Source organism: Pygocentrus nattereri, chromosome 10 (assembly GCF_015220715.1).
Source record: "Pygocentrus nattereri isolate fPygNat1 chromosome 10, fPygNat1.pri, whole genome shotgun sequence".
Classification (NCBI taxonomy): domain Eukaryota; kingdom Metazoa; phylum Chordata; class Actinopteri; order Characiformes; family Serrasalmidae; genus Pygocentrus; species Pygocentrus nattereri.
Genome location: NC_051220.1, coordinates 73,416 through 99,913, shown reverse-complemented (window position 1 = coordinate 99,913; position 26,498 = coordinate 73,416). Strand labels below are relative to the sequence as shown.

Genomic DNA, 26,498 nt, shown 5'->3' with positions numbered 1-26,498 from the left:
ACGGAAGGATGGAAGACAGCTAATGTCACCAGGTGGAAGCCAAGCATCTCACTGCACTCATAACTTTAGTTTTCAAATCATCAGAGAATTTAATCATATGACAAATAATTAATCAGACGAGGAGGACAACAATGTTTCAGTAATATTAGAAACTAGCCCAGTTGGGAACTACGTGTTAATTGTATTACTATCAGGCGAAATGCAACGCTGTAACGCTCACGTCATATTTTGTAGCTGAATTTGAATAATGATGATTGTTTATTGTTATTATTCTGCAGACAATAGTGACAATAACCATAATTTGTCTAAATGTACATTATTGCTTAGTTTGAACAGTAAAAGAGCAGCAGGGCAGGTGAGGACAGTTGAGGACAGTGCAGAGCTGCCAAGAACTCACTAATATACAATCAACATCTGTGCAAGCTGAGCTTTGGAGATCTAGTGATTTCCTGCTGGACTAGATGTCAGTTTGCAGCACTAGGACAGATTTTCCCTTTTTACTGTTGACTGAAGAAAGATCACCTGGAATCCCTCCACAAGACGTGACAGGGCATGAAACATAGTGAGCTTTTGATTTCTTGCCAGATTATAATTAAATTCGGCTTTGTTTGCCGCATCATGTTTTTTTTTACATAAAGCTGTTACAGACGGACACGTTTGTCTGTTAATGTCTTTGCCTCTTTGTTCACTCTCTCACACACTCAGTGGGTGTGTGTATATGTGAGACAGGGAGAGCAAGAGAGAGAGGATCTACTGCTAAAGTAAACAAGAGGCTGAAACACGCCTCCCAATTTTTTTGCACAAAATCTGTGCAACCATGCCAGTTCCAACTGCAGCTCAAGGGGAACCCTTTGTGATTCTTAGCAATCAAATTATTCTCTGCACATACAGTCGTGCGAAAAGCAACTCGCAGTATGAGCCTGACTCACTGCAAAGCAGGCTATTTTTCCTCATTCCCTGAGAAAAGCAGTCAGTGAGTATTGTTACATGGTGAACACAATTCGCTTATCCTCACATTACTCTGCACAGAATGGGTTGCCCAGGTACCAGTAAAGAAATAAAACATGAAGCCATGGTTTCACTGTTCTCAGCCCAAATAAAGGAGTCCTCTGGGAATGAATGCCAACTCTGTGCCTCAGAGAAGAGGCAGCTTGTATGAATTCCACATGTTTGCTCTTTAGAAACCTTGCAATGCACTATTTCTCTGGAGGAAAGACTCTGTTAAAAGGTTGCACTGCAGGCCAAGGGTTTTTAGCTGTCTGTAATTCTTGAGTTTTGATTTACTCTTTGTGTACATGTTCACAGAACTATATCACATGACCCTGACACTAAGCAGGCCAGTGGTGGTCAATGCACAGTATACTCACAGTGTGATGAAGACTGGACACACATGCAAAGGTATTACGTACTGACCTACTAAACAAACTAACAAGAGGAGTAACGTTACTAAAAATGTCTAAATAGTTCAGCTGTTAAGAGTCTGAAGTCAGAAATTTGAATATTGAGATGAGCTTTTGGCCTAAAATATATTTTTAATACACTCTTGGTGGGGAGATACATGTAGACTGTCATGAAGCAACATAGTTCATGATAAATTTTTTACCATTATTTACTATTTACATATAAAAACGCGTGGGTGACTGAGTATTTTATAATTGCAAATAAAATTGGCTTTATTTGTGTTAATATCACCATAATTGAAAAAACAAAAACAAACTTGAGCTTCTTTCCAACGACCCATTTGACATCATGCCAAACTAAATGACTTAATTTACATTAACTGTATGTCCAAAAGTATTTAAAAAAACACCTCCTAATTATTGAGTTCAGGTGTTTCAGCAACACCCATTGCTAACAGGTCTGTAAAAGCGCTTAGCTGTGCAGCCTCCGTAGACACACACTGGCATTAGAGGGTTGCGCTGAAGAGCTCTTTAACATGGCACTATCATGGGATGCCACCTTTACCACATGCCAGTTTGTGAAATGTCTGCCCTGTGAGGCGGGGCAAATCACATTAATGCCCATTGGCTTGGAACGGGGTGTCCAACAAGCTCAATTAAGTGTGATGGTGTCTTTTTGACCATATAATGTAGTTTTAACTATGAGGAAATTTTGAAAAATCATACCGTCCCTTTAAGTTCCACTGGAGCTGGATAACATTATGCAAATGAGATTATACTGTGGCTCTCAACAATGATTTATCTTAGTTCGCTGGTTAGTTTGTAATGAAAATTTTTTTCATTCACAGCACAAGGATGGAGCAGACACATACTCTGCCCATACCAGCTAATGAAGGGCTGTCCATCTCTTGCCCCCAACAAACGTCAGCATTTCCATCCACGATGAGGTACCTAATCTGTCTGGATCCCACACCAGGGCTATTCAGGTCCCAGGCCTGGAGGACCAGCTTCCAGCAAAGTTTGGTCATTTATCCACTTAAACGTACCTTCTAAATCTGGCAGTTAGCCAGCCGAACCAGATTGATAAGGAAATCAATTTGCCCTCCTGGACTGGAACTGAATATCCCTGGCCTGTACCTGAACAGCCCTTTCTTACTGCAACTTTAAGGTAGTTCTGTTCTTTATAATCCCTCATCCTCTCTCTGCCTGACACCTTTCCAAGCCCAGGAAATGGCTCCTTACCTTCTTCCCCCAAGAGTGACTCAGAACTGCTATTCAAACAGATGGCCAGGGGGAAGCCAGAGAACCCTGAGATGCTATGGGCCTGGGGAGAGCTTCCTCATGCTGCCAAGGTACACGGACGAGCATTCGGTTAAGTGGCAGTCATGCTGCCCTGTTATTTATTGGTTTTTAAATGATGGCCTGCACTGAAGGCCTGGCTCTAATAGTCACTAAAGTAAGGTTAGTATGATTAAACAAAAATTCAAAGAGTCAACAGCCTGCAGGAACACTTTCCCTAAAAACAGATATTGCCTGTGTGATGAATAAAAAGTAACAGTCCTAAATTAATAGGTACAGCCACACTAAATGGTCATCACATTTTATGAATTATATTTAGTATTTATAAAATATAATTCGTATTTTTGACCATTGTAGGTCTTCTCATGGTCAAACCTCCTATCTCTCTCCACAGCCTTTGATAAAGCAGCCTGTGACTGAGCCCCTGGTTGTGACTCCAATGTCAATCCCCATGTCAGAAAGCACACACTTCCGGGCCATCACTGGAGATGGGATGGTGGAGCCCCTGAATGAAAGTCCTTCAGCACTCAGCCTGAATGTGCCTGACCTCAGGGCTGGAGAGGCAGCAGCGGCCCCAGTGCCTTCTCCTTACGAGGAGGTGGAGGTCATTGGTGCAGCTGCTCGCCTCATCAGTGACCCGGAAGATGAACCACACAGCCCTGGGATTCAGACCCTCAGCAAAACTGACTCTCCATCAAAGAGAAAAGGTAGGGATTTATGAGGCTATTAGTTGTGATGTGACCAAGCTAAGATCTGTACTCACTCTCAGTGTTTTAGGAGCTTAAGCTAGCTAGCAATAGCAACATTTTAGATAATTAGCCCACAATCTTATTAATTTAGCAAGTTTCAGTTCCAGGTATATACCAGCGTTTTTCTGCCAGGTCTGGTTGATTTCAAAAAACACATATAAATATAGGTTTTTCACATTTACTGACAGAAATCAGGAATTATCCAGTGGCTTCTATTAAAAGTGTGAAAATCAACAGATCAGCAGGTATTCTTTTCTTTTGTGCAGGAAAACACACCACAAATCCAGAGGTAGAGAGGTAGAAGGTGTACATCTTAATACTGGTGATGTATAAAGTGACGTGTATAGAGTGACATGTAGGGGTGATATAGTGGAGGGGTGATATAGTGGAGGGGTGATATAGTGTAGGGGTGATATAGTGGAGGGGTGATATAGTGGAGGGGTGATATAGTGTAGGGGTGATATAGTGGAGGGGTGATACAGTGGAGGGGTAATATAGTGGAGGGGTGATATAGTGGAGGCACTGATTCAGTCCAGCAGCAGAGATGAATAAGTGGACATGAAGTGCCGTTGCAGTGACGTCTAACTGGAGTTTAAGAGTCTCACGGCTTCAGGGAAGAAGCCGTTCCTCAGTCTGGTAGTTTTACTCTTAATCCTCCGCAGCCTCCTACCTGAGGGGAGCGGATGAAGAGTGTGTGTGCTGGATGGCCAGTGGCCCTTTTCCTGCATTTGGAGGTGTGGGGAGGCTGACTCCAACAGTCCTCTGTGCAGCCATCACCTCCCTCTGCAGAGCTTTCCTCTCTGCCACAGAGCAGCTTCCGTGCCACACGGTGACGCTGGAGCACAGAACGCTCTCCACCACACATCTGTAGAATGAGGTGAGGACTGAGCTCCCGAGTCCAGCACGCCTCAGCCTTCTGAGGAAGTAGAGGCGCTGATGTGCCTTCCTGATCAGGCTGGAGGTGTTATTACTCCAGGTGAGGTTGTTACTGAGGTGTACGCCCAAGTACCTGTAGCTGGAGACCACTTCCACTGCAGAACCTCCGATGTGTGGGGGGAGGGGAGGGATGGTGTTGCCCCTTCTGAAATCCACAATCATCTCCTTTGTCTTCTTCACGTTGATGCAGAGATTGTTCTCACTGCACCAACTCTCCAGGTGTTCCACCTCCTGCCTATAGCCAGACTCATCACTATTCGTGATGCATCCAGCCGCTGCCGTGTCGTCCGCACACTTTACCATATGACAGGCTGGATGGACGGCTGAGCAGTCATATGTGAGCAGTGTAAACAGGAGGGGGCTCAGCACACAGCCCTGAGGGGAGCCGGTGCTGAGGATGATGGTGGAGAAGGAGGAGGAGGAGATGTTATGGATCCTCACAGACTGTGGACTGTTAGTCAGGAAGTCCAGGACCCAATTGCAGAGAGAGGTGCTCAGCCCGAGTGTGTGGAATTTGTAAGCCAGGGTCTGGGGAATCATGGTGTTAAAGGCAGATGTGAAGTCCACAAAGAGCCTACGGACGTAAGAATCCTTACTCTCCAGGTGGGTGAGGGCAGCGTGGGTTGGTTTTTCCGCTAATTGAGCTGCAGAGATCAGCCTTATCACTCCTCCAGCACTCACTGTTCAACTCACCGACAGTGCTTAGCATTTGTTGGTGGGGCAGCCGAATTTAGGAAAACGATAGTTTGAAACTCAGGCTGTTTTCACACCTTGTTAAAGTCTAAATCAGAGTTTTTTATGACATTGTTTTTTCATTTGGTCCGGTGGGTTTGACACTGCAGCAGCACCAAATTGTGGTCCAGTAGAAAGCAGTTGGACACCCCTACTCTAGTCTTATTAGGAAGGTTAATGACATTATTCCTCATTTTTAGATAAGAGAAGTCGTCACCTTGGATCAGACGGGGTTTATCTGGATGATCTTACAGAGCTGGAGCCAGAAGTAGCAGCTCTCTACTTTCCCAAGAGGTAGATACTTACTCACTCTACCAAAATGCACCACAGAGCGCCACAGGAGGTCATTCTTACCTGTGGCCATCAAACTCTATAACTCCTCCCTCAGTGTGTGATTCACAAAACTCAATACCAAACTGTTCATATGTGCAATAATAACAACTGTGTGTGCAAAAACTCAGAGAGACACTAACTAATTTAAATAATTTAAATAATTGAACTGCTTTATACCTGATGTTTCATATTACTATCACAATCACCGCCACCTTACTATATTCATAAGTACTTAAATCTGGTGTACATACTGTAAATTTCTCTATATTGTCTTAAATTATTAGTAAAGTGTTTATTTTTACATAAATGGCTGCAACTGTAACAACTGCATTTCCCCCTGGGATCAATAAAGGAATCTGAATCTGAATCTGAATAAAACATCCTTCTCGCTCTTTAAACAGGATGTAATTAGCGCTGAAGGCGAACTCAGTTCCTTCTGTTTTTACTGGCCTGACTCTGTTACCTCGTTATTTACCTGATCAACTCCAATAGATCAACTTTAATTCTAGCGTGGCTGCAAACATGCTGAACACAGTAACAGGTCTAATACACGGTCTTCTGGTTTGTAGTGATGGTGCGAATGCATTTAGAGGATTAGCAGAGTTTAGGAGTGCCAATCAGTCACCTCAGTCAGTGGGCAGCAGCGGCATGGACAGTGGCGTGGACAGCTTTTCTGACCAATTAGGAGACCTGCCTAATATTGCCATTTCTCTGTGTGGAGGTCTAACAGAGAACCAGGAGATAACTAGAGGTAAACCGGAGATTTCTGACTGTTTTTTACTGCTTTTCTTCTGCAAAGAGAGAAGCTGTTGTTTGAGCACAATGCCTGTATTTTCTTTCTACAGAGGAATTTCAGGAGAGAGCGATTTCTTATCAGGAGTTTGCTGATAATCCATCCATTATAGATGACCCTAACCTTGTTGTAAAGATTGGAACAAAGTAAGTGAAATTTTACTGGATTAGATTAGATTAGTTTGTTTCTGAATGTTCTGTTTAATTATAAATTTTTCTGTTTGAATCTTTGAGGTATTACAATTGGAGTACAGCTGCTCCTCTCTTGCTGGCTATGCAGGTGTTCCAGAAACCCCTGCCAAAGGTAAACACTGCATAGCCATTTTACCACATATACAATATTACTTGGATTACTTTAATCAATGTTAATTCACAGTTTAACTGTTTCTGCTTCTAAACGGCCAATTCAGCTCATGAAATGAGTGATAAGTTGATGAGAGGGTTGATGTTAATGCAGAAATTTGCTGAAACTGCAGTACTCTGTGTCCCCAAGAGCAGAAATTAGAATAGAGTTTAGAACCATTTGTCACTGTGTTTGCAACCCATCCGTGCAGTGAAACACCCACATACATGCACACTAGTGAACACACACACTAGGGGGCAGTGAGCACACTTGCCCGGAGCGTTCAGGGAGCAACTGGGGATTGGGTGTCTTGCTCAAGGGCACTTCAGTCATGGACTGTCAGCTGAGGGGATCAAACCAGCAACCTTCCGGTCACAGGGCTGGTTCCCCCAGCATGACTGCCCCCCCACGACAGCAGGACTAAGAAACACTGGTGTAGGGTTTTATATGCAGTACTGTACAAAAACTGGAGACAAGTTATTCCATCTTCAGTCTCAGGAAAGTGCAGGAATTAATATATTTATCAGAAAATCACACAAAGGCCTCCAACGTGAGGTATAATGTCAAATTTATCAGTGTTTTATTTATCCAGTCTTCTGTACACACTATCAGCCCCTTAACTAAATGAGGTATTTCTGAGACGATTAGAAGACAAATCAACGCTAAGAGTCCAAAAGGACGTTTAGCTGTTAAAAACTAGTCAAACACCAAAACTGAACAGGTAAGATGTGGAGTAAAGTCTTACAGACTGATTAGTTTAAATTTTCTAAAACTATATTTAAAGTTACTGCTGGGATAGGCTCCAGCATCCCCCTGCGTCCCTGACGCAGAAGCGGCTTAGAAAATGGATGGATGGATGGATATATTTAAAGTTTCTAAAACTGAAGGCCTGGAAAAAGAAATGACACGATAAATGCTTTAAAAATATTATATATATTTTTATGTGTGTGTGTGTGTGTGTGTGTTTATGTTATTTTTCCTGAAGCTGGAATAATTTGTACCTAAAGGCCGTTTTGGTTCCTCCCAAGGTTTCTTCCTCAGCTCTGAGGGAGGTTCTCCTTGCCACCGTTGCCCCTGGCTTGCTCGCCTGAGGGTTTTATGTTCCTGTTAAAACTCTGTCTTTTCTGGAATTCTGTGAAGCTGCTTTGTGACACCATCAGTTGTAAAAAGAGCTACAAATAAATTTGATTAGATTAGACTGGAAATGCAAGAAACTATGTTTTGGAAAAATATATTTTAGTATTAATTGCTGATATAGAACTGTTGCTTTGATTTGAAGCATTTGATCACCTCCTTTCACTGTAAGAACGTATACAGTCATCCTTTCAAAACAATATGCTGCATCTTTTAGGTACATAAAGGGCATCAGATGTGTATAGTGTGGAATGCTACGCCACCTTGTGGTTTGCGCACAAGATGCACCTCAGAGCATAGCCTGTTTTCATGTTTGCAGTTTTTATTTTCACGCAGTTTATACTCTAATCACGCCAGACTGTGTGCTGTGTTTTGGCTGCTTCCTATATCAGTGTTTATCATTAGCCAAAAAACAACTGCTTCTCCTGCATTTTTGATTTGCTGCAGCTGCTACAGGCCCAGCATTGCCTTCTTCATTAATATGTAAACCAAAGAAGAAGAAAATACATATAAATACCTACAAATACAAGTAAATATTATTCTCAATATTTTGTTGCTTTTAAACTCCTCATACAGACCCAAGCTCTCATGTGCCCCCCAAGTGTTTACAACCCTGAAAACCTGAGTAAACTTGTCTCTTCCCTCCCTGTTTTCTTTCTTCTTCTTTTTTCTTTATTTCCATTTATTTTCTCTCCTTCATCCCATCCCATTCGGCACTGTTCTAAGTACTCTTGCCTGAGTTACGTTTACTCTGCTTTCGGATTCTTCACTTACTGTTTTCCTAGCGTGTTTGGTTCCAGTCCTGTACGTCCTCCATTTAAAGTTGTTGTGTCTATGAGTGAGTGATAGAATTAGAGTGAGTGAGAGAGTGAGTTAGTGAGTGAGTGCGAGTGAGTGAGTGAGTGAGTGAGTGAGAGAGTGAGTGAGTGATAGAATTAGAGTGAGAGAGTGAGTGAGAGAGTGAGAGAGTGAGTGAGTGAGTGAGTGAGTGAGAGAGTGAGAGAGTGAGTGAGTGAGTGAGTGAGAGAGTGAGTGAGAGAGTGAGTGAGTGATAGAATTAGAGTGAGTGAGAGAGTGAGAGAGTGAGTGAGAAAGTGAGTGAGTGATAGAATTAGAGTGAGTGAGAGAGTGAGTTAGTGAGTGAGTGCGAGTGAGTGAGTGAGTGAGTGAGTGAGTGAGTGAGTGAGAGAGTGAGTGAGTGATAGAATTAGAGTGAGTGAGTGAGAGAGTGAGAGAGTGAGTGAGTGAGTGAGTGAGTGAGAGAGTGAGTGAGAGAGTGAGTGAGTGATAGAATTAGAGTGAGTGAGAGAGTGAGAGAGTGAGTGAGAAAGTGAGTGAGTGAGAAAGTGAGTGAGTGAGTGAGTGAGTGAGAGAGTGAGTGGAAGAGAGAGAGATTTAGCCACTGCATGACTTTCTACAGTCACCACCATCCACACTCATTCAGTTTTGAGTTTGAGCATCAGGTCCTCTGTGCATTTGCTCCAGGCTGCGGTGGAGGACATCATGAAGGAGAAGATGCCCAAGAAAGGAGGACGCTGGTGGTTCTCATGGCGTGGGAGGAACAGCAGCTCCAAATCGGTGAGCTGCCACTTCTTTCTATTGAATATTTGAGTAGAGCTCTTATGATTAATCAGACTACCTTCTGCAGTAAACAGCTGGCAAACTTACATGCACATTTTAGCTTCTCCACCTGGTAATTTCCCCTAAAGTTCAGCAAGGAAAGTTTGACTTTGGAATTGAATTGAATAGACTGGTATCTGACTGAGTCCAGTGAATGACATTAGCCTAATATTGTTGAATATTGACTATTTTAAATAAGTGCCAATAATGTGCAAATTATATTCTTTTTTGGCATTTTTCCACAATTTTCACCCCAATTTATCATGCCTAGTTGCAGCCGTTAGCTTGGTCACCACTAGTCACATGATGCTACCAGCGCTAGGTACAAGCACGTTAGCACATGCTTCCTCCGAGTAACGTAAGGAACCACCGCATCTTTTCAAGCTGCCGCTAATGCAGTGTCAGTGGGCACCTCGGTCCACTTGGAGGACAACAGTCAGTTCTTTTACATCATCACCAGACGCCCGTGTTGACCAGCATCCCCAAACACGCCCACCAAATTTCTGAATATTGTAAGAATATTGTAAGATGTAAACATCTTAAATATAGCAAAATGGTATCTTTGATAGATTTAAGATGTTTCTAAGATACAGTTTTATTCCAGTGAAAGGCACAAAATTTAATCCCTGGAAAAGACTGCAATGTAGATTTTTAATCATCTGGAGACAGAAAGCAATTCGTACAGTATGTCCAACCCAGTGAATGCAGAGAGCCACTGGATGTTAACAGTGTTGCCTGCTAAGTTGATAATTATATGTTACTTATATTACTACCAGGAAAAGTCAAAGCACATGTGGTACTTCATAATTGAATCTGGGAAACAATTATATTATTTTTATTTGTTTATTATGATAATTCTGCAGATGGTTTGTCTCCGTTGACATTATCACCGAAGCTTAGCTCCCAATGTTTTCAGTCCCTCTAAAAGAGTCGCACTTCAGCAGCGCTGAACAAGTCAGCATAGCGAGCTGTGTTAGCTTTAACGCACACCTGTACTTTGCTACCTTGCTACGTTTCTGTAAAAGTGTATGAATCAGAATGAAATTGCTCTTAGAGGGATTTTGGATTCACTTCACTCAACCCATTTATCAAAGGGCATGAACCCTGTAAGAAATTCTTGCAGTGTTTTTCAAACATGCCATTTGTGGCTATAAGTTAGTTTGCTAGAAAAAAGGAATCTACAGCAGTGGCTTCATCGAGGTGATGGAACTCAAGGCCACTCTTGCTGTAAGACACCTGTAAGAGCCTCAGAGACTCTTTCAGTTATGTGCATTTTTTTCCTACATAATGTTTTATATTTTTAAAAAGTCCTTTAAAGCCCAGGTGTCAAACACTGGGCCTGAAATAATTTTAGCTTCTGCAAATATTAGCCTATTTCACAGTGAGCTGCACTACAACCAGCCTTCCCTGCTATGTAATGCGCGCTCTGGCATCACTCCCCCTAAAGCAAGCTGGGACAATATGGGACAGCAGTTACATCACAAAGAGGAACGATGGCAGGTGTTCAAGCAAATAGGCAAGTTTTAAAAACCTCCCTCCTCTGTACATCTAAAGAGGTTTAACTGGTATCTGTAACTAATGTAGCCAAATGTTTTATATTAACAGTTTATTTTTATTTAAAATGGTTTTTGAGCAGCTCAAGTGTTCATGCAACATTTAAAAGTCTGATACAAGTTCCTTTATTTGTATTTTGACCAAACAGTGGCAAGTTTGGTTCATATCAAAATGATTTTTTAAAAAAAGAGTTGAATCATGTTTATTCTCTGACCCACCGGTGTGTTGAGATTTTTTAACATGGCCCTTTGAGTGTTTGAGTTTGACACCCCTAATTGAAGTTGACTCATTAGTTCATGTGTCTGATCATGTGATGCCATTAAAAGACAAAACTCTCTTCTCATAATCTTTGATTAGTACAGTGACTTTTGCCTGCCTACATAATCAGTAGTGACAGCCCTATATTTGAGATATTTGATACCAGATGACCCAAAGATTATACTTCCTTTGGACATTTCTTCAACTGATAAAGGCTTTTCTCACTCCTGGTGTTGTTCATAGAATCTCAACACACAGGAACGCTTCGGCAGCAGATTGAAAGCATTCGGATGAGTTACTGTCTTTGTTTCTGCACCAGGAATCTGCAGCAGATCAAGTGGAGAGTGGAGAGCAAGCGATGATAACAAGCAGCAGGTAAAAACTTCACCTGAACATTCTAGAAGCAAAACAGATTTTGTTCTTGTTACCGATTCACACAATCGGAGCACTCAGACCTTTGTCATGTGTAATAGGTTAATGACTAGACACGCTGCGTGGTCTGTGATCTTCTGTTGTGGGCTGGCTGGGATTTTGTAACAGGTTAAAGGATGAATCCTCCTCGAGCGATGAAGACAGCAGAGCTACTAACCAGAAAACAACATGCAGCCAGCAGGAGCCTCTCCTCAGTCCCAGTAACGTCTGCTACAGGAAGACCCTGCGCTTGTCCTCGGAGCAGCTCGTAAGCACCTGTGAATTATCTGTCTGTTGATGTTCATGTGCATAAACATACTTTCTCAGCTTCCTCTAATAATGAGTTGCTTTGTTTTAATGCTCAAAACTGCAGTCGATTCTGAATGAGTATAAACTGTCTGCAAGTGGAACAACATTCCCCCAATTTTCAGAATATTACCAGGATATTATGGAAAGTAAACACCCTAAAAAAATAGATTTAAGAGGTTTCCAGTGAAAGGTACGCAGATAGCTAACGTTAGTGCCAGGAAGCTGAATATCTTATTGCAGCCGTGCAACTGCAGTAACTGTCCTTGTATCATCATCATCCTCATATGAGAAGGACAACAAGCAAAAAGCCTCAATTTGCTGTTAATCCAACTTTCCTCAATTTGGCCTCTTTTCTCTCCTGAAAAGGTAAAAAAAACTAGGCTCATCCTTTTTTTTTGTTGAATAACAATAAAATTAACGTTTTTATGATTTTGTTCAAAGACAGGTGAGTTACAGTAATGCTAGCTTTACTGTATTTATTAGCTTATAGATCAGCAGTCAGAATTTGTTGATATATTCATGACTGTATAATATATTTTGGTATAAAATGGTCAATTCTGCCAAACTTATGAGGCCTAAGTTACTGCTTTGCTACAAAATACTGCACTGAAGTAACATGTTAAGCTCTAATTCTATTCTAGTGCCCCAATAACGCAGTATATGTATTTTCCAGCATTTTATTTCCATTTAGATTTCTGAAACAAGACGTAGAAGCTAAAATTTTGCATTTCTTAAAAATGAAGATGCACAATAATCTTGCACAAATTAAACACTTATCTGAACAACTTTCCCAGATCAATGTACTTTAGAGACTTCATGTTTTTAAGAATGCATTTTATGATTTGCTTAGACTGCAGAACTCGACCTGATACTGTGCTCTATACTCCTGCTCTCACTCTTGAAATGCACTGATAGCCAGATCTGTTACCACTTGATACCATGTGACGTATCCCTAGTGAGCGCAGCCGTGCAACGATAAAGTGACTCAAGCTAGCAGTGAACGAGGGTCCACTCACAGTGCTGCTGACAGAATAGACAGACACAAAGTGGTTGTGATTCCTGCTGTCACTGTGTTACAGAAACTACAGTTGAAAGAGACTGATGAGGAACATAGGATCAAAACTATGAAATGTACTTTACTTACAGCTATACAAAAGCACTTTTCTAACCTGGAAGAAAACTTTTCTCCACTGCAGCACTACTTTACCGCTAACTAATACACAGCATTTAAAACAGCTAGATTTTAATGCTCTACCTGTTGAGGTACATTTTGCACTCATTTACACTAACAACTACTTCATTCTGTGTGGATTACTCATTATGATTTCCGTATCAGCTTAAAGTACTTAAACTTGTACTCGGTCTGAAAAAAAAGCAAAGTTAGAGATGCTATTAACGTGTATTAGTAATTAACCAAAACAAATTCTGTTCTCAGGCCAGTCTGCACTTAAAAGAGGGCCCCAATGAGGTGGTCTTTAGTGTTACCACTCAATACCAGGGTACCTGTCGCTGTGAAGGAACCATATATTTGTGGAACTGGGATGATAAAATTGTGATTTCAGATATAGACGGAACCATCACCAGGTGAGCCTGAGCAGAACGTGCGCACCATACATTATTAACAAACACTTATATGAAGTCTGTGGTTAATGGTAGGAGGAAAGAAGATCTTGGTTCAGGTTGCAGTGTTTAAAAGATCACACTTACCATGGTGGCTGACTTCTTACACGTTTACCATATTAAAGTGGCTTGACTAATCCTACTTATTTTGTTTTCATGGAATGTTCATGGAATGTTGTGGTGAAAATTCAGGGTTTCACGTACATGACTTTCTGTCTCATCTATAGATCAGACACCCTTGGACACATTCTACCAACACTGGGCAAAGACTGGACCCATCAGGGCATTGCCCGCCTCTACCACAAAGTCAGCCAGTGAGTTTTACACGGCTTACAGATTTAGCAGAAACAGCAGTTCTTAGTCGCTCCACTGTTCACCTTGTTTTATTTCACACACTTACAAGCATCTTCATCTAATAGTTTTCCGTGTTGATACACAGGAACGGATATAAGTTCATGTATTGCTCTGCGCGGGCGATCGGTATGGCTGGCATGACGAGAGGTTACCTGCACTGGGTAAACGAGAGAGGCACCATGCTGCCTCAGGGTCCTGTTCTCCTCAGTCCCAGCAGCCTGTTCTCCGCCCTACACAGGTGAACACGGGTGGGGAGACGAGGCTGATATCTGTGTCAGTGCTAATGGTGCTGGAAACACATTTATCTGTTTGTTCGTTCTGTGTTTTAGGGAGGTCATTGAGAAAAAGCCAGAGAAGTTCAAAACTGAGTGTCTGACAGACATTAAGAACCTTTTCTATCCAAACACAGAGCCTTTCTATGCTGCCTTTGGAAACAGAGCTACTGTAAGTATCAGCCTGAACAACCTGCTCAAACCTTGATTAGATTCATTGGCTTATTAGGTTAATTAGGTTATAATTGTTATATAACAGGAATGTCTGTGCTGGGCAGTGAAATAATGGTGTAGTCAAACACAGATGCACACACACCCTCACTCACTCTTACACTCACTCTCACACTCACTCTCACACACTCTCACTCACTCTCACACTCACTCTCACACACACTCTCACACACACCCTCACTCACTCTCACACACACTCACTCACACACACTCTCACTCACTCTCACACACACACTCTCACTCACTCTCACACACTCTCACTCACTCTCACACTCACTCTCACTCACACTCTCACACACACACACTCTCACACACACTCTCACTCACTCTCACACACTCTCACACACACCCTCACTCTCACACACTCTCACTCACACACCCTCACTCACTCTCACACACACTCACACACTCTCACTCACACACACCCTCACTCACTCTCACACACACTCACTCTTACACTCACTGTCACACACACACACACACACACACACACTCTCAGTCACACACACACACCCTCACTTTCTCTCACACACACTCTCGCTCACTCTCACATTCACTCTCACACACACCCTCACTCACTCTCAGACACCCTCACACACTCTCACTCACTCTTACACTCACTCTCACACACACCCTCACTCACTCTCACACACTCTCACTCACTCTCACAAACACCCTCACTCACTCTCACACTCACACACACTCACTCACTCTCACACACACTCTCACTCACTCTCACACTCACTCTCACACACACCCTCACTCTCACACACACCCTCACTCACTCTCACACACACTCTCACTCACACTCTCACTCACTCTCACACACACACACTCTCACACACACTCTCACTCACTCTCACACACTCTCACACTCACTCTCACACACACCCTCACTCTCACACACTCTCACTCACACACCCTCACTCACTCTCACTCACACACACCCTCACTCACTCTCACACACACTCACTCTTACACTCACTGTCACACACACACACACACACACACACACACACACACACACACACACACACACACACACACACACACTCTCAGTCTCACACACACACACCCTCACTTACTCTCACACACACTCTCGCTCACTCTCACACACACCCTCACTCACTCTCAGACACCCTCACACACTCTCACTCACTCTTACACTCACTCTCACACACACCCTCACTCACTCTCACACACTCTCACTCACTCTCACAAACACCCTCACTCACTCTCACACTCACACACTCACACACACCCTCACTCACACTCACACACCCTCACTCTCACACACTCACTCACTCTTACACTCACTCTCACACATACTCACTCACTCTCACACTCACTCACTCACACACAAACACTCACTCTTACACTCACTCTCACTCATTCTTACACTCACTCTTACACTCACACACTCTCTCACACATTCACTCTCACACACATTCACTCTCACACAAATTCACGCACACTCTCATTCACTCTCACACTCACTCACTCTTGCACTCTGACAGTCACACTCACATGCTCTCACTCACACACATACACTCACACTTTCTCTCACATACACACTGTCACACTGACACACACAGTCACACATGCACACGCACACACTGACAGTCACACTCACACACACTCACTTACTCTCATACTCTCACTCACACATGCACACTCAGACACTCTCACTCTCACACTCTCAATCACACACACTGTCACACTCTCACACTCACACATAGTCACACATGCACACTTACACACACAACCCTTTATATGTTAAGCCGATGTGTGTAAAATAGTGGAGACTATTTTGCCTCTATCTGCATGGACCTTTCCACTTTCCACCATTTAAAAATACATGTTTTCAGAACAAACCTTCTTTCAAAAGTTTTGTAAGACAATGTCTGAGGCATCAGACAGTTTATTTGTAATGAGCCCTGCTGGTACAAGATTATATCTTACTAAGTCATGGCCACGCATTATTTTTATTTACACAGGATGAACTTACAATGAGAAATATGAAAAAGCCTGGGCACAAGATTTTGGGCAAATTCACAAATTAATTAGGGTTCTTTTTAACTCACACAGTACGTTAACCTTTCTGCAGGATGTGTATTCATATAAGGAGGTGGGAGTGCCCCTGAACCGCATCTTCACTGTAAACCCTAAAGGAGAGCTCATCCAAGAACATGCAAAGACCAACATATCCTCGTAAGTGCCTTCAACACCTCCCTAAAGGAGTTCACACAAAAATCCCTGACAGTGAACCCTAACTTTTTGTGCTGTGACTACTATCCTGTGCCTCAAAGTTCATACTTATACTTGTAAGTATGTTCACTGGTGAGTGGCCACATGTGCCATGTCTCACATGTACAAGAGCACAGAAAACACACTTCAACACAGTGACATTCTAACGGCATTTTGGAAACATCAGGAAAGAACATTAACACAGAAAGAATGTCTAGAACGAGCTGTCCTACTAAGGTATGAACTCATCAAAGAAAGAAGCTGCTGATGTTCACAGAACAATGGACTGTCCAATGAAAGAGTCCAGACCTCAGCATCACTTAAAGTGTGTTGGGGATTATTGAATAATTAGAAGCAGAAAATGCAACCAGTGTCTAAGACTGAACTGGGGAGGAGTTTGTAAGAACCAGAGAGAAAAATCCCTGATTTCCAGATCTCAGAGGCCAGATTAGCAGTTGGGGTAGTGTGTTGGGTAATGCCCTCCATGCAGTGGACTGGGGTTTGGTTCTCTGCCCCGGTAAGACTTTCACCATGACATTTGCCTGTATGTACAAGATGATACAAGTCACTGGATAAAGGTTTGTGCCGAATGTGTGTAAACCTCTTTGAAAACATTATTGTACGAACCCACACACTTACAGTCTTAACCTGGACCTGTGCTCTTCAGAAACATGTCATGCAAGTGTGAACTTGAGCACAATCACAAACTACAAGTATGAACTTTGGGAAAAGCTGTATTTAAGACACTAGAACTCCTGAGAAAGAGATTTCTAGTGTGATCTTTATAGCTACATTCAGTAGAGCAACTACTGGAGGCTTTAAATCACTACATACACAATTTTATGATTCATTTATTTACTTTAATCATTTGATTTTTTTTTAAACAGATGTGGGAAACTGAAATTAGGCAGTGTATACTGATGTGAACAATGAAGTCATGTGATTTGCACATTAAACAGAATGAGTCATAACACAAGCTACAATGAGGCGAGATACATACATATAACACATCAAACCACTGAGGGACATCGTCTCGCTCTGGACAAAGTTAATGCAGATGAGTGGGGATCAATCAGATTATTGATTTGTGGCACAGATTTAACACTGAAACGCACACTGAGCAGAAGATAACAGTTGATAACATCATTATTACATCGGATGGTTTATGAAAGTTAATAACAATATGAGCTTTTTTTGCTCTACATGACTGGCATATAACTTTGCGAAGACTTCCTCTCTTTGCACTTCAGTCTGCATGTTTTAACAACACGCGCCAAAGCCAACCGCTGCTGAGGGAAGTGGTTCTGCTCACTGTAGTGGAAATGCAGTGTGAAAGTGTTGACTTAAACAGAGTTTGAAAATATAAGTAAAATACAGATATACAAACTTCATGCATCCCTGAGTTTTTTATGGGCCCTATTCATTTTACAGCAGGGCCCAATGTCCTAATCGCACCACTGGCTATATTGAAGTTTGTTTCTGTCCCCCTCCTACAGGTACGGCCGTCTGTGTGAGGTGGTTGATCATGTCTTCCCTCTGCTGATCAGAGGCAATACGTCTGACTTCCCCTGCTCAGACACCTACAGCCAGTTCACCTACTGGAGAGAGCAGCTGCCAGAGCTGGACAGGCCAGATCAGACTGTGGAGACCAGCTAAGGGAATCGGCACACAGCATGCTCAGTTTCCCTGTCTGAACAACAACACATCTCTGCCATGACAAGGCCACGCCAGACTTCCTGGCTGCTTGATCTGCTGTAGATCTAGAACTTTGTGTTATTACTGTGAAATGAAGCGTCTAGAAGCAGCAACAGCTGAGCAACAAAATGGTAGACAATGCAAATCCTCACAGATTAGAGGTGCTGAGCACTGAAGCACGCTAAAAATCACCTATCCTCACCACAGAGGTTTAAACTGTCCCTGGACGCATCAGCAAGAGAGCAACTGTGTGTTACAAGCTTCAGGAAATGGGTGTATAAGGCTGAGAACCTGCACACGAGCCTGAGAGCACTACATGTAATGCCAGGCGTTACCTGGAGTTGTGTAAAGCGCCGTCACTGGACTCTGGGGCAGTGGAAACGTGTTCTCTTAAGTAATAAATCGTGCTTCACTATCTGGCCGTCAGGTTTGGTGAGCACCATGTCCCAGAATGCTAAATGACAACTGTAATTTTTGTTGAAGGAGTGATAATCTGGGACTGGTTTTCAGGGTTTGGACCCCTCAGTTCCAGCGAAGGGTGATTTTAATGCTACAGCACAAAGACGTTTTAGACAATTACATACTAAACAGTTTGGGGAAGAACCTTTCCTGTTCCTGCATGTGCATAGTGAATGTGCCCTGACCTTCTCATCCAACATCAGCGTCTGACCTCAGACACACCCCGAAATCTTGGGGAAGAACTTCCCAGAACAGCGGAGGCTGATGTAGGGAGACCAACTCCGTATTAATGCTCATGGTTTTAGAATGCCTTATATGAGTATCATGGTAAGGTGTCCACATATTTTTGGCCATGCAGTGTGGTCACCATGGCAATCATATTTGTTCTTAAACCAACACTAAAACTACAGAGTACATATAAGAAAATGATTATTTGAAAAAAAAGACTCATTAATCTGAAAAATGCGTTTTAAAGATATTACTGTCAAACAGTGCAGAGAAACACAAGGTGTGACGGCAGCAGCCGTCAGTCTCTCAGGACTAAAAGGATTTACATACTCTAAGTATGTTATTCAGTCAAATCACAACAGCTCATTTCTTTATGCAGCTCTTTTGCACCCGCTCGGTTACAAACATGAGGAAAGACGTAATCTTAGCAACTTTTTGCTGGATTTAGAGCAAAATACCTTTCAGAAGTATTTCTTTTTAAGCTACATTCATTCGTACGTTCATTCCTTTATATTTGTTGTTTTTTCCTAAGATTGTACAAATGATTAGTCAGCAAACTCAGTAGATCTTTAGACCTGTGATAGGAGGAACTCAGGGTCTCCAAGCTTCCCTAAGTTAATGCTTCTCAGTACAGATAATTCAGGCTAACAGAAATAAAGGTAGTTTATTTTTTTAAATAACAGTTTTAAAAGCTGATGTCTATTACTAAAACATATATAATAGATTAAGATGAAAAAGATGAGCTAAATCATCAGAGATTTATTTTTGAGAAGTCTGCATGTTGTATGGCTCAGAAACGTCCAGTGTGCAGAATGTGATTTATTTTTCTGATAAATGTTAAAAGCTGATGTATTTATTGTTGAATGTACAAATAGAGGGTGTGAATGGTTTACAGGGTTGCCAGATTGCTTTAATGGTTACCAGCCAAAAAATGCATTAAACTTCGTATTGGAAACTGTTAAAGGTCAGCATTTCAATCCATATATTAACTAATGATGATGTCATATTAACTGATGATGTTTTGCCTGTCTTTAGAAAACACACACAATTCTGATTATATCAGAAAAGTAAATAAATAATAAATTGAAAGAAGCATGAAAGAAAAATGAAAGCCGGACTATCAGTAAAGCTGAGTGAACTGGGTAATTACAGGCAACTTCCTCCGCTCAACAGGAGTGAATAAAAATAATGATGTCACTCAAAATTTAGAAAACGATAAAGGTCTACTCACATTTCAGCCGTATTGCTCAATAACGCAATTTATTAACGTTCTATATCTTTTACAACCTGACCATATCAAACCAGCCCAATCTGACCAAAATCCACAGCTTTTGGCAGGAATCCGCGTTATCTGGCAACACTGGAAATGTTTTATTGACAGGCTGCTCTAAACTACAGCATCACTGCTGTCAGAAGAAAATCTCAACAGTTTTTGAGATGATGTGAGAAAGCCCATTGATCTTTACATCGTAAGTAAATTTCATGGTGAATGGGCTAAAAGAAACGACCCAAAAGGACTTGGTACGTCTGGTCCCATTGAACCATTGAACCTACTTACATTAAAAGTGTGTGTTCCCATTTTGGAGATGTGAGGTTTTGTTCCGACTGCAGTGAAACGCTTACGAGCAGAAATACTTCAGTTAAACTTTTATTTTAGCATGTAAAGCAATCAGCACATATGTTTAGATGAGTAACCTGGATTGACTGTTTGAAAGCAGCTGTTGTTCCAGTGACCTAGAAAAATGTGGTATTAATCAAAGCAACGTTAAAAATGCAAATGATCCTCTTTTTTTTCAGGGAAAAGTCTTTAATTCTTTCAGTAAAAGATAAAACATTGTTTTTTTTTATCATGTTGAGTGTAAACCACTACAAACCATCACACTGTGAGTGACTGTTGGTGTCTCTGCAAGAGCGTTTTCTTTGGTCTAGGAACCCTGAGCAGAACCCTGAGTAGAACCCTGAGCAGAACCGCTGGGTCATCACTGAACTCTGGTTACCTGGACTTGCATTGTGTAAAAGCTAATCTGACTGGTTTATTAGGGGTTAGTGAGATCCTGGGCCAGAACCTGGTCTTTCTGTCTCTGTGGATTGGGATTTTCTTTCTGTGAAAGATTTCATGGCCTACGCTGGGTTAATGTGTTGGTCCGGTCTCTCAGATCAAACTTATGATGCACATCTGGACCTGTTTAATAAACTCTCACAATTACAAGAATCCAGAACCAAGTTCTTCTGTCTTTCTCACTCACAGACATCAGTCAGCCAAACTGTGCACGATGACATCTTACATTTGTGTAGTTTAGTCTAGTTTAGTCTAATTTAGTCAGGCTTTGTTTACTTTTAGCCCTTTCGGGCACTTTTTTTCTACCCACTTGCTTCTAATATGATGCTTATTTGAACCATTTCCATGGTGTTGGGTTTCATTTCCCCTTCTGCCGCAGATATTCAGCTGGAAAAGGAAAGAAAAAACCTGATTAATTCCTGATCCAGACAGTCACCTCAAACAGCCCTGCCCAATATACCGATCTGGTCAGTCGTAACTAACCTCACACGATGCTCCACTAACCTGGACATGGTCAGTAAAGGACTGACCAACATGGTTGTTTAGTGAAACTCCGTGCAGTGAAGGTGTGAGCTGATGGGCTGATGGGCTGAGGGGCTGACGGGCTGAGGGGCTGGCGGGCTGACGGGCTGAGGGGATGATGGGCTGATGGGCTGAGGGGATGATGGGCTGAGGGGATGGCGGGCTGAGGGGATGGCGGGCTGAGGGGATGGCGGGCTGATGGGCTGAGGGGATGATGGGCTGAGGGGATGGCGGGCTGAGGGGCTGAGGGGATGATGGGCTGATGGGCTGAGGGGATGATGGGCTGAGGGGATGGCGGGCTGAGGGGATGGCGGGCTGAGGGGATGGCGGGCTGATGGGCTGAGGGGCTGAAGGGCTGGCGGGCTGATGGGCTGAGGGGCTGACGGGCTGAGGGGCTGGCGGGCTGACGGGCTGAGGGGATGATGGGCTGATGGGCTGAGGGGATGGCGGGCTGAGGGGATGGCGGGCTGATGGGCTGAGGGGCTGATGGGCTGAGGGGCTGACGGGCTGAGGGGCTGAAGGGCTGACGGGCTGAGGGGATGATGGGCTGACGGGCTGAGGGGATGGCAGGCTGATGGGCTGAGGGGATGATGGGCTGAGGGGCTGATGGGCTGAGGGGATGATGGGCTGAGGGGATGGCGGGCTGAGGGGATGGCGGGCTGACGGGCTGAGGGGATGATGGGCTGAGGGGATGGCAGGCTGATGGGCTGATGGGCAGAGGGGCAGAAGTCAGCGCTCAGTTTTATTTACAGCGTAAATGAGCAGATCTGAAGTGAACCTGCTGGTCAAACTTAGAAAAACCAGCTTGTGATGTTCTGAATGGTGAAAAGCGCTTTACGCACTGACAGGCGGTATTTCTGCTGAAATAATCCTTTCAGAATGTCGTTTATTGTACTTTTGTACTTTATGTCCTTTTCAAATTTTCTCGCCATGGGAACAAAATTTACCTTTATTTTTGTTGTTTTGCTTTTTTAAAGAATGACGTCGAAAATCTGATAAAACGTCATGATGAATGGACCAATAGAAAGACTCCAACAATAAAATCCTGCTCCAGCAGAACTTTTCTCCTTCAGCCACAGAGACGTGTGACGTCCCATCAGGCGCCTTTACAGCACATTTACACGAGGAAGTAGAGGTTTGTGCCTCACCCAGCGCCTCCACGGCTTCCACGCAGACGCCGGGCAGCATGTCTTCGCTGTAAGTGGCTGCTATGATGAAGAGGCCGGTTCTGACCAGCAGCAGGCCGCGGCCTCCCTGCGCGACAGGGCGGAGGAGCTTCGTCACTCGGCTTTACTGAACCGTTTACTCTGCGGCGGAACTTCAGGGAACAGCAGGTTCACTTACGCGCTTACAGTAGATGGAGATCCTGTCCGCTCGGACACAGCCGAACCCCTCCTCCTGGAAGCTGAAGCTCCCGGACAGACCCCTCTCCAAGCCGCGCTCTCGCACTGCAGCCAGACGCCTGAAGGCACCTGTGAGCGCCTGCGCGTCCCGAGGACGGACCTGGTACAGACGCAGGAAAGACTCGGTCCGAAACGAGCAGCTCGGAGACGGACAGTGGCTGACCGCCCTGTTAGCATCAGACTTACCCGCAGTCCCGGCGATGCCGCCGCTACGCTGCCGCTATGAGCTACGAGCACAGCGGCGCTCTCGACGTGCTTCGTGTTAATGAGACAGTCGACGATCAAATTCTGGAACGGGTTCATTTCTCCTCCGCGCTAAACCCGAACCCGAACCTGAACCCGAACCCGAGCCTGAGCCTCCTCCGTCGGCTACCACCCCACTGAGCGTCCTTAGCAACCGACCTGCTGCAGGAGAGCCCGCCCCCTTCGCTCTACCTGTGGACGTTCAGTTAATGGGCAGCTCCGCCCATTTTGCATAATTATCTGCATAATGAGTCTGATATTAAACGAAGCATTACGGGCTCAGATCTTTACAGTGGTGCTGATCTGAAAGACTGCCCAAGTTAGGGTTCATATACATTTACATACATAAACACAAAAACCCGGCCGATGTTGAAGATCCTAGCAGTAATCAGGGGGAAACCAGGCCGGGCGAGCAGCTGAACCAGGGCAGATCAGCAGGAGGGGAATCTGTAACCGAACCACGAACGCATTTAAAACTGTCCAGCATTTAGTGACCGTAGCTTTTATAGGCATTCATCGGTTCAGATGCTGGTTCGGTCACCATCACTGAAATTCTTCTTTAAGGAATTAATACAAGTTGAAGGACAACAGGTTCAGGGGTCACAAGGTCAACAATGCTAATATAGCCATTTTAGTTATCTATCAACCAAAACTACACGTCATGTGTCTTTATGTATGAACAACACACAAATAGAGTCAGAACAGTCGTCCAGCTCAAAGGAACGTCTGATGTCCTCAGAAGACCTTCAGCAGGTTCTCTTTGAACATTGTGACCTTCGGATTAATCTGCTCGGGGAGGAAGTCTGAAGCACATCTGAGGATACAAACGGTTCTTTCCTCACACTGCATGCGTTTCCACCAGGAGGTCCAAATGTTCCCAAATCCCCAAATGTTGCACACAGCAGCCTTAAAGCCGAAGTCATTCATAAAGAATTAATCAAAAAAGAAAAAGAACAAAGCAGAAAGAAAAATGTCAAATACATTTTATTTGCTTTGCCCTGATTTTTCTGTTGCATATTTGTGCTCGTTAGACACTTCGCTTGCGTCATTTTTGAGTAAATCAGCAAAGCCTGCACTCCCAGAAGATAAAAAGGGAGACACTGAGATGGTATTTCAAACATACTTGAAATTGAAAAAACCTAAGAAAATCGTAGATCCTGGGCAGTTTAAGGCAGACGGCTAACGAAGCGTGTGGTGTAAATGCTGATGGCAGTAATGAACCCAGTGAGCTGCTCCTAGTGTGGATACTCAGAGACATAAATTAAAATAAATAAAACACACAAGATCAACAGTGATTAGTCCTTTAGGGTCTCTCCTGCGTAATCACTTCATTTGTACCATTATATAATAAAACTTTTTTTTCAGGGAACCTTTTGGGAAAATAAACTGCCGTTTCCTTAAGACTTAAGATCCATAACAGAATCCCATTTCTGAAAAACTGGCAGATACAAATGCATTTCTACACAAAGCGTAGGTGCATAAATTATACAGTATAAGGTTAAAGAAGCTTAAAGAAAGAAAGATAGTAGTGTTCCTTTACAGGATCAAGCGCCAATCCTGATCTACTAAAAATCAAATCAAATGTAGAAAAACGAAATAATAATGTAACTTCTACTACAGCAAAATAGACAGTATGTTTAGAGAAAAATAGAAATCCTGAGAAATCTCTACATCCAGTGGTAAACTAGTCTGGCAAAACCACAGATGTCCTCTATTTTAGGTCACTTGTTATACAAAAAGCTGCAAATTGCAAAACTTGGCAGAATCATTAATTCACGCCTGACAGGAAACGGTGTCGCATTCAGCAGCACGTTCCACAGCAGTTGAAGGAGCTGTAAGGAAAGGCAATGTGGAAGATCTGGAGGAATTCGGGAGCTTGTTTGTGCTGAACAGGCGGGTTCTTCAGCTCAAATCCTCTCATTTCGGGGCTTTGCCATCAAACAGTTGCAGGTCGAGCCGGACCCACACCTCTCCAGTGGGCACTTCGTGAAGCAGCAGCCTTCTGATGGCTGGACCTTTGTTTTCCAGCTCCTTTTTGATAGTGGCTACAGGAACCTCGGTGCGACCAAGGAAGTCTACAGGAGGGAATGACAGATGAGGGTAGGAGATTAAAGAAAAAAAAAAACAGGTGTGGATAAAATATAAAGAAATTATACTTAATTAATCAATTTATTGTGACCCTTGGTTCCTTTCAACACCACTGTAAAGACATCTGAGTCAGCAAGTTTCTCTCAATTTCACGTCAGACCACGGAATGATTCCATTTACAGCTCAATGATTGAATTACACAAAATACTTGAAAGAAACGCTGAAATTTCTCTTTGAGCATGCTCAACTACATTAAAATAAAATATTTGTGGTACTAATCACACTAATGCATGGCGTAGTTATAGCGCACTTGTGGGCAGTTTTATTTCACACTGATATGATTCTGTTGGATGTTTTCAGATAAACGACAAATTCAAATTCACTGATTAAAGAATGGGAGAAAACTTGTCTTCGAGATTTGTAATGAATATTTGTTGTAAATGAAAATAGTAAAAAGGTCTCTTGTCCGCTTGGGCTGTATTATTTCATTTCAGTGACATGTGAGTAAAGTACAAATATTTAGGCCTGACCTGATTATTACATTTTAACTGGGTGATTTATATCCATATACTTAACTGCAGTAAACAGTTTGTCTTTTTTATTCAGTGTAAGCAACTATTAAAGTACAACTCTAAATGACCTACACTGGAGGATGACCGGTCTTGCTTCTTAGCTGTGAATACTTGGCAACCTACGTACTTGTTTTCATAACATGATGTGTCTCAATAAATTTTCTGCTTTCTTTTATTTACACGTGTTTGTGTCAATTCAGATGATAAATACCCCCAGTTCTCATTTTTAATTACAACATAAACATACTGTAAAAACAGCAACTGTGGAAAATAATCCATGCCATCAACTCAAATAACTACGATCAGGCTATTATGTAATGATGGTAACGGGCCAACGGATCTTCCAGAATAACACATTAGCATAGTAATAAAATAATAATTACTCGAGACATTTTCACCCCTAAGAAAGACATTACATACCATCAGGAGAAAACTGCTCGCGTTCATAAATGGTGATGCACAGTACGTCCTGATACAGGTCCTTTATGTGGAACTGACAGTTGAAGTTCCACTTAGGGTTGAGTGTGTCATTCAAAGTTCGGGAGGTGTAGCATTGTGCACCCATGGTCACCTCACAGTACGGATTGCTCTTTCCTAATAAGCGGGGGAGAAAGATGATGCTGAACATTTAACAA

At 42.9% G+C, this 26,498-nt stretch overlaps 3 protein-coding genes across 10 annotated transcripts in view; 1 reads left to right on the top strand and 2 right to left on the bottom strand.

Moving 5' to 3' along the window:
* lpin1 (lipin 1) overlaps positions 1–21,188 on the top strand; it is a 43,691-nt gene extending 22,503 nt beyond the window's left edge. For 4 of the 5 annotated variants that reach the window (XM_037541929.1, XM_037541930.1, XM_037541931.1 and 1 more), the window contains exons 5-22: positions 1,306–1,398; positions 2,249–2,347; positions 2,623–2,752; positions 3,094–3,406; positions 5,317–5,410; positions 6,019–6,200; positions 6,295–6,388; positions 6,476–6,545; positions 8,445–8,522; positions 9,204–9,296; positions 11,470–11,525; positions 11,691–11,829; positions 13,306–13,454; positions 13,718–13,804; positions 13,930–14,082; positions 14,174–14,288; positions 16,455–16,558; positions 18,091–21,188. In XM_037541929.1, the coding sequence (XP_037397826.1) occupies positions 1,306–1,398; positions 2,249–2,347; positions 2,623–2,752; positions 3,094–3,406; positions 5,317–5,410; positions 6,019–6,200; positions 6,295–6,388; positions 6,476–6,545; positions 8,445–8,522; positions 9,204–9,296; positions 11,470–11,525; positions 11,691–11,829; positions 13,306–13,454; positions 13,718–13,804; positions 13,930–14,082; positions 14,174–14,288; positions 16,455–16,558; positions 18,091–18,250 (2,209 nt within the window). In that variant the 3' untranslated portion in view covers positions 18,251–21,188. The remainder of the gene's footprint in view (positions 1–1,305; positions 1,399–2,248; positions 2,348–2,622; positions 2,753–3,093; positions 3,407–5,316; positions 5,411–6,018; positions 6,201–6,294; positions 6,389–6,475; positions 6,546–8,444; positions 8,523–9,203; positions 9,297–11,469; positions 11,526–11,690; positions 11,830–13,305; positions 13,455–13,717; positions 13,805–13,929; positions 14,083–14,173; positions 14,289–16,454; positions 16,559–18,090) is intronic. The other variant, XM_017720314.2, reaches the window with a different exon arrangement.
* On the bottom strand, positions 20,826–23,356 carry pfn4 (profilin family member 4). 2 transcript variants are annotated; one of them, XM_017720321.2, is made up of 4 exons: positions 23,147–23,356; positions 22,902–23,060; positions 22,706–22,811; positions 20,826–21,422 (listed from the first exon to the last, which is right to left on the bottom strand). In XM_017720321.2, the coding sequence occupies exons 1-4, from the start codon at positions 23,261–23,263 to the stop codon at positions 21,394–21,396; spliced, it is 411 nt and encodes a 136-aa protein (XP_017575810.1). In that variant the 5' UTR covers positions 23,264–23,356; the 3' UTR covers positions 20,826–21,393. The 2 variants fall into 2 exon arrangements, with proteins under 2 accessions (XP_017575810.1, XP_017575811.1); XM_017720322.2 differs by lacking the exon at positions 22,706–22,811.
* An 813-nt stretch (positions 23,357–24,169) lies between these two features.
* Positions 24,170–26,498, bottom strand: part of itsn2b (intersectin 2b) — a 50,418-nt gene continuing 48,089 nt past the window's right edge. For all 3 annotated transcript variants that reach the window (XM_037541927.1, XM_017720311.2, XM_037541928.1), the window contains 2 exons: positions 26,284–26,457; positions 24,170–25,278 (listed from right to left, as the gene is read on the bottom strand). In XM_037541927.1, coding sequence (XP_037397824.1) covers positions 25,121–25,278; positions 26,284–26,457 — 332 coding nt within the window. In that variant the 3' untranslated portion in view covers positions 24,170–25,120. The remainder of the gene's footprint in view (positions 25,279–26,283; positions 26,458–26,498) is intronic.